The following is an 11,245-nucleotide window of genomic DNA, read 5'->3' on the forward strand; positions in this document are numbered from 1 at the left end:
GGAATTCCCTATATTAAATTTTTTTTTTTTTTTTTTTTCGGTACGTGGGCCTCTCACTTTTTTGGCCTCTTCCATTTCAGAGCAACGGCTCTGGACGCGCAGGCTCAGCGGCCATGGCTCACGGGTCCAGCCGCTCCGCGGCACGTGGGATCTTCCTGGACTGGGGCACGAACCCGTGTCCCCTGCATCGGCAGGCAGACTCTCAACCACTGCGCCAGCAGGGAATCCCCCCTGTATTAAATTTTAAAAGCAGATCATATACTCTGATCCCAATGGAAGCGTATCTATAAAGGGACTATATGAAAACATACCTGTGAACAGCATAGTAACTCCCTATTTTAAAGGTTTATTCAGAGAATTAAACCAGATAATATATGTAAAATTATCAGCAAAGTGCCTAGTACAATGTAGGGATTAAATCAATATTAGCTATCAATACTAGTATCTATTATATATGCAAAGAATAAAGGTCCAGCACTAAAGTTAGAACTAATGATATTCATTATGTAAAGCACCTGATATATAATAAGCACTCAATAACTAACAGCTGAATTAATGAATTACTGAGTGTATCTAAGTTTTCAAAAATAGATAATTCCTTTTCTAAGACTATAAAATAAAATAAAGGCAGACAGCTACCTGGTAAACTACAAAGAAACCAGAATAAAACTAAAATCAAACAAACAAAGTACAAATAAAATCATTCCCCAATTTTAATTTTTATATTGATAATAACAATAGCAGCAGCAACAACACAAATTACGCTGATAACAGGGGTTATCATGTACAGCATTTCCTGGGTGTTAATTTTTCCTTCTAGTGCTCTCCTGTATTTTAAAATTTTGTAACAAATACTACTTTTATGATTTTTTTGGGGGGGGGATCAATTTTATAATTCTACTCCACATGGAAAGTAATTGCTTACAAGGGCCAAAATTTCCAAATTATGTTAAACTGTTTTTGTATAAGAATGGGTAGTTATTAATTCTTACATACTCACAAAATGATATATCAACATAATTTTTCCTTGGCACATTTAGCTATCTGAGAGCAAATAAGATTCTGATTAAAATAAGTGCTTATGGGACTTCCCCAGTGGTCCAGTGGGTAAGACCCCACGGTCCCAATGCAGGGGGCCCAGGTTCGATCCCTGGTCGGAGAACTAGATCCCTCATGCCTGCCACAACAGAGAGGTCACATGCCATAACTAAGAAGTCTGCATGCTGCAACCAAGAAGTCCGCATACCACAACCAAGAAGCCTGCATACCACAACTAAGAGTCCACATGCTGCAACTAAGAAGTGCGCATGTCACAACTAAGAAGTCCGCATGCTGCAACTAAGAGCCCGCATGCCGCAACAAAGATCCCACATGCCGTAACTAAGACCCGGTACAGAATGAATGATTGAATGAATGAATAAATTTTTAAAAAATAAAATAAATGCTTAAATTTCCCTATAAATAGCACCGTATCATCCACTGAAAGCACGCCATTCTCTATCAACAGGGACCTAATGAGAAATAAATACCTGATTGAACAAAAATAATTAACCTTTCATAAAACTGCAGAGTATGGGATATATAAGGGAGAATGAATATATATACTTGTAAAATGTATTCACTATTAGTTATACTTGTAAATACTTTACAAATATTGTGACTATTATCTTCTCCCAGAATGTTCACAACATTCTTTGTAGTAAGAAGCAAATTAGCTCTTCATTTGAGGATTCAAATGGAGTAAAAGGAGGATCAAAGTGAGAGAACCAAAAATAAGAAAAGGAGGATACAGGGATGCCAACACTTCTCTCCAACAACCATATCTGCCCTTAAGCCAAAGAAGAGGTATTCTAGGGTGGGGACCTCCACTTCCAAGCTTACCTGTGCATACTCTCTTTCAATAGCAGCCTTCTTCTGACTGAATGTCCTAAAAACACAAAGAAAAATTCGTTACCAAACATATAACAATAATTTTATGTAAAGTTATCAATACACCCTCACATACTGCTTGGTAAGCTGTGTTGAGGGAAGGCACAATATGTCATTCACCTTATGTGCCTAAGAATACTGCTGACACCACAGACCCTGGAGTTAAGACAATCCACATTCAAATCCTAGCTCCACCACTTACTAGCTGTATGACCTTGGTCAAGTCACTTGACTTCTCTGTGCCTCAGTTTCCTTCTTGGTAAAATGGATATAGAAATAGTATCTACCTCATAGGGATAGTGTAAAATTTAGTTAATGACAATATATAAAGTGCTCAAAATAGTGACCAGCACAGAGTAAAAGACAAATGTGTGTGTGTGTGTGTGCGCACGTGTGTGTGTTAGCTACTGTTATCACAATGGCTAGTGCATAGTAGGTAGTAAAAATGTTTCCTGAATATAAATAATAAACATAGAGGGACTATAGAAAACAAGGTGAAAATCAAAATTTGATCAGCTTCTCAACATGAAATAGTCAAATCATTTCCTTCATTCCATTCTTTTACAGGAGTCACAGAACAAAGTACAAGGCTACCACATGTTATGGCATAATAAGAGCACCGTTTCCACACATATTATTATATTTCACAGATTCTACAGTAAATACTTTTCACATTTTAACATTTATGATATTGGTATTCATCTTTTAAATGACTGGCAGACAACTACTGAGCACACGTGCCACAACTACTGAAGCCCACGCACTTAGAGCCCATGCTCCGCCACAAGAGAAGCCACCGCAATGAGAAGCCCACGCACCGCAATGAAGAGTAGCCCCCAATCGCCACAACTAGGGAAAGCCCACAAACAGCAACAGAGACCCAATGCAGCCAAAAAATAAATAAATAAATGTTCCTTTAAAAATAAATAAATAAACAAACAAATAATGATTGGCAGTATTTTCTTCTATCTTAACAGTACATGAAATAACAGTGTACCTTACAAACCACAGGCAAGGTAGAGTCAATGAAATATGATAACATTAACAATTTACTTTGAGTAGTCTGAGTTTAAAGACTTTTCTGTGAGGTGTCAGGTATCTCTGCTCTTAAAAGCACTTCATTAAGGCAGAGATATCACAGTAAAAAGTAAAAAATATAAAGAAAGAGCTGGAATAGAAAAAAAGGCAATAAACCAAAACTCCCCATTTTAATAATTATTTAAATTTACCAACATGACTATTCACTTCTTCTGTAAGAAATTAAAGTATTTAAAATTTCACTACATTTGTTTGGGATGGATAACTATTATTTAGCTTTAAAAAGGAAGGAATTTCTGACATATGCTTCAACATGAATAAACTTTGAGGACATTACGCTGAGTGAAGTAAGTCGGCCACAAGAGGACAAATACTGTATGATTCCATTTATATAAGGTACTTGGAGCAGTCAAAATCATATAGACATAAAGGAGAATGGTGGTTGCCAGGCAGTGGGAGGAGGGGATCAGAGGAGTTATTATTTAATAGGTAGAGAGTTTCAGTTTTGCAAGATGCAAAGAGTTCTGAAGATGGATGGTGGTGGCAGCAAAACAAAATGAATGTACTTAATAGCACTAAATTGTACACTTAAAAAGATTAAGATAGTAAATCTTATATGTATTTTACCACAATTTAAAAAACAAACAAAAAAAGAGTTGAGCAAGACCCTTTTTCTTATGGGGTTTGGTGCATTATAAAGTGTTTAACACAGTCCTTTAAAATACAATTCGTCTACTCTCCTTAAGAGAAAACATATAAACTATATATTATATATGCATATATGTAAAGCACACTGTATACATGCATTTGTATACTCTATTATATATATATTTGGTGTATGTGTATATATATGTAAATTATGTGTGTCTGCATATATATATATAATAGTAATGTAAGTTTTCTCTGGACAGTGGGATTACTGGCTTTCACTTTCTTCTTTTGATTTTGCTTTCTATATTTTCTGATGTTTTAGTAAGAATTTACATTATGTTTGAAAAAATAAAGTCCTTATTTTAAGTAAATAAATGCACTTATAAACATATGCACAAACCTTTTTTACACCCATGTTGTTTTACTAAAATTGGACTGAGAAATTATTATGACTTGTGTTACTAAATATATCTCCCCAGGCAAACAAGACTAATTAAAATGAACTCGCTTAAACTTTAATCATTAAAAATCTGAAAACTTACCTGTATTTTGAAGGAGGTGGTATTTTTAATATTTTACAAAAGATGAAAGGAAATATTTCAGCTATTTATTTAGAACTCTTTTAACCTTAGATGTATCTCATCTTGAAATAAGAATGTTCAAGTGAAGTCTGCAAGAAAAGGGGAACTAAACTCTTTTACTCTGAACATGCATATCAACTAATTTTAAAATTGTCAGTGCAATTTTTAGTTGTTGTTAAACAATTACATGTCTACTAAGTAATTTCTTCTTCTAAATAAAACAAATACAAGATCACAACTGCTCAAAATTTACATCATCAATATTAGGAAATCTATTTATTATAAACCACAGCAAGAGAACAGAGCAAAAAAGTAACCTTCATATAAGATATAAAGGCATTTGTTAAAATTCAACATCAGTTTCTCTTTTAAAATATTAATGAGTGCTATAATTAAACAGATGGACAAAAACAAGTGCTGGCAGGATGAAGAGAAATCAGAACTCTCGTAGAGTGCTTTTGGGAATGTAACACAGTACAGCTGCTTCAGAAAATAGTCTGAGAGATCCTCAAAAGGTTTAACGTAGAGTTACCATAAGACCCAGCAATTATATTCCTGGGTATATACCCATGAAAACTTAGAACATACGTCTACACAAAAACCTATAAATGAATATTCATAGCAGCATTATTCATCATAGCCAAAAAGTGACAACAACCCAAATGTCCATCAACTGATGAAAGGATAAGCAAGATGTTGCTACATTCATATGATGGTATATCACTCAACCATAAAAAGGAACAAAGTACTGATATATGCTACAATATGGATGAAACTTGAAAATATCAGGCTAAGTGAAAGAAGCCAGACATAAAATCCCACATATTATATGACTCCATTTATACAAGATGTTCAGAATAGGCAAGTCCATAAAGACAGAAAGTAGATTATCAGTTGCCAAGGTTTGAGGAGCTGAGAGATAAGTTTGCCATTATTCCAGGAGAATTTTTCTTTTATGTAGGTAAGTTGATTATAAAGTTCAAATGGAAAAATGAACACTTAAGAATTGTTATAGGGGCTTCTCTGGTGGCACAGTCGTTAAGGATCTGCCTGCCAATGCAGGGAACACAGGTTCGAGCCTGGTCCGGGAAGATCCCACATGCCACGGAGCAACTGAGCCCGTGCGCCACAACTGCTGAGCCTACACTCTAGAGCCCGCGAGCCACAACTACTGCACTCGTGTGCTACAACTACTGAATCCCGCGCGCCTAGAGCCCATGCTCTGCAACAAGAGAGGCCACCAAAATGAAAGGCCCGTGCACCGCAGTGAGGAGTGGCCCCCACTCGCCGCAACCAGGGAAAGCCTGTGCACAGCAACAAAGACCCAACGCAGCCAAAGATAAATAAAAATGTTTAAAAAAAAAGAATTGTTATAAATATTCTGAGAAAGAATAATGTTAAAAATTATCACCTACTCTCACCAGATAGTAAAAATTAAGTTTAAAAGCAACAGTAATTAAAACAGCTCGGTAATGAAATGAGCAAACAGAGATAATGAAACATAAGTCAGAAATACACCCAAATATACCCAAATACCAAATATCAATATAATAAATAAAAATTTAGTAACTAAAAAAGATGGCATTTTGATTCAAAGGGGAAAAGATGGATTATTTAGTAAATTGCAACTTTATAGAAAGATGCAATGGTTAGTAAACAAAAAAGTTACAGAATAATATATATAGTATATTACTATCTTTTCATATAAAAATGTTTATATGTATATGCTGGATTATGATCATTATGATACTTCTCAGTTACCACAGTCCATCAGATATAAAACTGTACCATTCAAAAATGCTACTGTGGTCCCCTTAGGAATCACTGTGATAGAATTCCCTAAAATATTTAACATGAAACTGGTCTAACAATGGTTCCTTATGAAGAAAGGAATTGGTCATAGTGGTAAAAGAAAGATCTTTTACTGATTTCTTGTTTGTATTGTTTGAATCTATACCATGTGTACATGTATATATTTTTCACTGAGGTAAAATTTATATGACATAAAATTAAGCATTTTAAAGTATACAATTCAACAGCATTTAGTGCATTTACAGTGTGTACAATCACCACCTCTCCCTACTTTCAAAACTTTTTAATCACTCCAGAAGAATACTTCATACCCATTAAGTAAGTAATCATTCTCCATTCCCAATCCCCTTACCCTTGGCAACAACTAAGCCAATTTTCTCTCTCCATAGACTTGTCTATTCTGGATATTTCATATAAAAGGAATCATGTAATATGTAATCTTTTGTGTCTGCCTTCTTTCGCTTAGCATGTTTTCAAGATCCATCCAAGTTGTAGAATGTATCAATACTTTGCTCCTTTTTATGGCTGAATAATACTTCATTGCATGGATATACTACAATTCATCCATTCATCCACCAATGGACATTTGAGTTGTTTCTACATCTTCAATAGTATGAATAATGCTGCTGTGAACATTCGTTTATGAATTTCTATGTAGAACTAAGTTTTAAGTTCTTTTGAATATATACTTAAGAGTAGAAATGCTGGGTCATATGATAATTCTATGCTTAACTTTTCGAAGAACCATCGAACTATTTTTTATAACAGCTGTGCCATTTTACATTCCCACTGTATATTTTTAAAAATTTAATAGTTAAATGGAACAAACTAACCTTTCAAAATATATTCTATTACATTCAGAAGAATCCTATATGGCCACTAAAAAGAATGTGGTAATTCTGTATGTGCTGGTATAGAAAGATAGCCTCAATTAACTCATGCAATAAACATTAACTGACTGGCTATTGTGGAAAAGACCATAAAAAAGGAACAAAGTACCTGTATAGGTACTGATGATATAGCACTGAATAAGACAGACATCAAATAGGACTAACAGATAGTAAATAAATCATTATACAAAGAAATATTTAATAATAAATGGGATAATTATAAGTACTGTGAAGAAAGCTACAATATATTACCCAATATTTTTTAAAAGCTTCAGAAGAATATGTAAAGCAAGATCTCATTTTGTCTTAAAAATATTAATATATACCTCTATATAATACAGGTATCTGTATAAATTCTGTATACCTGGAAAATATGTATCGGGGGGGCCACTCAAAGAATATATCCAAATTTTTATTGTTAAAATAAGCGGACATGAGATTCTTTATTTTCTATTTTATGTTTTTCTTCTACTAATTATTTAATATTTCTATAATTAGAAAAAAATTAAAGATAAAAAAGCACTAATTTTCAATCAACTCATATAAATTCCATATGATATAGAAAGGAATAAGAATAAATCCATGCAACAATTCTTTAATAAAAATCTAATGCTCTAAATAATTTTCGTAAAATAAATCTGATCAAGCCACTTTCCTGCTAACATTTCTGAAATGGCTCTTCATCACTCCTAGAAAAAAATCTAAATTCCTTTAACATGACAGATGAGGTTACTTACTATCCAGACTTGACTGCTAGTGTGGCTTCATGTCTATAAACTCCTCCATTCACATCCTAGGCTACAGATAAGTATAGTAAAAGGACCTAGGCTCCTGCTTTCACACTCCAGCAAACGTGGTCCTTTCTGCTTGGAATTCCTTTCCCCTATTACTTGAACTAAATCTCATATCCTTCAAAACTTAGCTTAAACATGACCTCTCCTGAGAAATCTTCCTGAATTCCACTTGTGATTTAGACACCCTCTCTGTGATCCTCCAGCATCTTATAACACAGCACGTGCTTCAAGTACTGTAACTGTCTGTTAATTGACTATGGAGTTCCCTGGGAGCAATGAGTGTGCTTTGTATTTACATGTGTAGCACAGTGCCTGAAAACGGTAGTAGTTCAATAAACGTTTGCTTAATGAATGAAAGAACAGACAGAAACTCTATAATCAGGTTTTAGACTTAGGTTAGCTCCTGGGATAGGCGGAACCAAGATCACAGTCTATATCCCATACGAACCAATTAAGTTTCTTGACTTTGGTCACAGATTGTATCAGTTAACACAAACATTTTGTGAGCTTTAAAAACCAAGGAAGGGGACTTCCCTGGTGGTCCGGTGGGTAAGACTCCACGCTCCCAGTGCATGGGGCCCGGGTTCGATCCCTGGTCAGGAACTAGATCCCGCATGCCTCGACTAAGAGCCCACTTGCCACAGCTAAAAGAGCCCGCCTGCTGCAACTAAGACCCGGTGCAGCCAAATAAATATATAAATATTTTTTTAAAAAGCGGGGGGGGCTTCCCTGGTGGTGCAGTAGTTACGAATCTGCCTGCCAATGAAGGGGACATGGGTTCGAGCCCTGGCCCGGGAAGATCCCACATGCCGCGGAGCAACTAAGACCACGCGCCACAACTACTGAAGCCTGCGTGCCTAGAGCCTGTGCTCTGCAACAACAGAAGCCACCGCAGTGAGAAGCCCGTGCACCGAAACAAAGAGTAGCCCCCGCTCACTGCAACCAGAGAAAGCCCACGTACAGCAAAAAAGACCCAACGCAGCCAAAAATAAAAATAAAGAAAGAAAAGAAAAATACAAAATTAAATTTTGATAGAGGCTGGGTTACTTGAGTGTATGTATTTGTCAAAACTTGGCAATTGTATGCCTAAGATTTATATTTCATTGTATATAAATTTTACCTCAAAATAAGAAACTATAAGAAATACTGAACTCTAATGATCTGCATGCTGAATTATTTAGGGAAAAGTCTGGTAATGTGTACAATTACTTTGAAATAAATTTTAAAAATAAGGTGGATTGTTGATGGATAGAGGATGGGTAAATACGTAGATAAGTGACAAAGCGAGTGTACTGCACAGGACAATATTAACAGTAGAATTTAGGTTTGGGTGATGGGTGTTTACTGTAAAATTCTTTCAACCTTGTTTTATGTTTGAAATTTTCATTAAAAAGTCACAAAAATATTTAGAAAATTAATGAAAGAAAAATAAAAAACAACCAAGGAAGGTATAAAGGTGTGTAATAAAGGTTTAGCCTTGCCCAAAGAGAGGTCTGGCCTTTGCCCTTGGCTTTGGGAGGTAATCTCTAAACCTTTGGAATGTCATGCCTGATAAGAGTGTTTTTGTTTACCTGGGACCCTTAGGCCATGCCAGATAGAAAATGCTAACAACAATCTGAAGGAGCTGGAGACCAAGGTCAGCCACATGGGCAGTCAATCTATCTAACTGACCAAATACACCTCTTCCCTTGGCTAATTTTAAAATATATCCTTTCACTATAATAAACCATAATTTTAAGTAAACTTTCAGTGAGTTCTTCTAGCAAATTATCAAATCCAAGGTTAGTCTTGGGGACCACAATCTTGCAAGTCATGACAGAAGTGAGAGTGGTCTTGGAGGCCTCCAAACTTGCAGTTGGTATCTGGAGTGAGAGTTGTCCTGGGAACTCCCTAACTCTGTAATTCATCACCAGGATAAGCAGAACACCAAAGAACATTCGAATTATTAATGGTGGTAGTGGAGATGGGATATCAAACCCATAATGATGAATATTAAAAATAAACACGCCCACCAGAATGGCTAAAATTAAAAATACTGATAATTATAAATATCAGTGAGGGTACAGAGCAATGAAACTCTAACATGTAGTCCATGGGAATGTAAAATGGTACAACCACTTGGGGAAAAAAATCTGGTATTTCTTATGTAACTAAACATACATCTATCTTGACATAAATTCTAATACTAGGCATTTACCAAGAGAAATGATAACAAATCTCCACAAAAACACTTGACAAGAATATTCATAGCACTTTTATTCATAAATAGCCCAAAACAGGAAACGGTCCCAGTGCCCCCGCCAGTGGGATAACAGATCAACAAACAGTGACATATTCTTACAGTGGAATAAAACTCAGCAATAAAAACAAATGAACTACAAGATGACCACCACATTTTTACTACTCTGAGTTCGCTGACCTCTTATTTTACAAATGACACTGTTTAAAAATAACTAATACCAGAATATAAAAAATAATCTGTTAGCACGGATAGCAAACTGGGGTAAGGGTACTAGTACTTATATTATCAGGACACTGACAACTCTTTCATAAGGAAACCTTTATAATTTTGCCCTGGAATACAATAGCTGTTTTTAGAGGTGTTATTAACACAAATATGGCAATAGCATTAAAATGATGACATGAGAATACCAAAAAATAAAAATTTTTAAACAAAGCAAGTAGAACAAACAACTGAAGCTATATAAGTCTGACAGAGAGAAGATTACTTGGCTCCTAATAAAAAATATTAATTCACCAACAACATTCATTGAGTATCTTCTGAATTTCAGGTATTCTACTAAATATGCACTGGGAATATAAAAATGAATGAGGCATGGACTCTGCTCAAGGGATTCACTAGCATAAGGTATAATCAAATGATGCCAAGACCCACAAATGCTACAGGCATAGAATGAAAGGTAGAAAGTGTTCATTCTTATTTCTTATTCATTAGGTAACCTTGGGCAAGTTAATTTTCCTTACCATGCTTCAGTTTCCGATCAATTAAATAAGAATAAAAAAAAATCTACCTCATAGAATTATGAGTACATATTGATAAAGCACTTAGAACAGCCTTGGCACATAGTAAATACTAGAAAAGTATTTGTTAGCTAGGTGAAAATATCACATCTACAGTTTATAATTATGAAATTTAATCCAGTTAAAATATTTTGACTAACTGAATATGTAAAGCACTAACAAAAAATTACATTTTAAGTACTTCTGGTATTAGATAACAGAGCAAAGTCAGAATCTCCCTTCTCTCAGAAATTACCCAAAAGCAACAAACAGAATAAAAAACATAAATGATCTCCAATAAAACTAGTAAACATAAGAAATGTAAGTGGAAGAGAGGCCTAAGGAGAGACAATTAAATTGGAGGAGGGTAGATATAAGGCATGAGGTTCCAAAACTCAAAGTGGTGGGGGGAGTACATTTCTTCAACTGCAGCTTTCTGAGGTATAAAATTTAAACCACATTCACAACAACAAAAACAGGGGACAGGGCTTCCCTGGTGGCGCAGTGGTTGAGAGTCCGCCTGCCGATG

At 35.2% G+C, this 11,245-nt stretch overlaps 1 protein-coding gene across 3 annotated transcripts in view; it reads right to left on the bottom strand.

The window, feature by feature from the left end:
• The window catches only part of FCHSD2 (FCH and double SH3 domains 2), a 309,212-nt gene that overhangs the window by 247,135 nt on the left and 50,832 nt on the right, over nt 1–11,245 (bottom strand). For all 3 annotated transcript variants that reach the window (XM_024753308.1, XM_024753309.1, XM_024753307.1), the window contains exon 3: nt 1,882–1,927. In XM_024753308.1, coding sequence (XP_024609076.1) covers nt 1,882–1,927 — 46 coding nt within the window. The remainder of the gene's footprint in view (nt 1–1,881; nt 1,928–11,245) is intronic.

Source organism: Neophocaena asiaeorientalis, unplaced genomic scaffold (genome assembly GCF_003031525.2).
Source record: "Neophocaena asiaeorientalis asiaeorientalis breed wild unplaced genomic scaffold, Neophocaena_asiaeorientalis_V1.1 scaffold618, whole genome shotgun sequence".
Taxonomy (NCBI): Eukaryota; Metazoa; Chordata; class Mammalia; order Artiodactyla; family Phocoenidae; genus Neophocaena; species Neophocaena asiaeorientalis.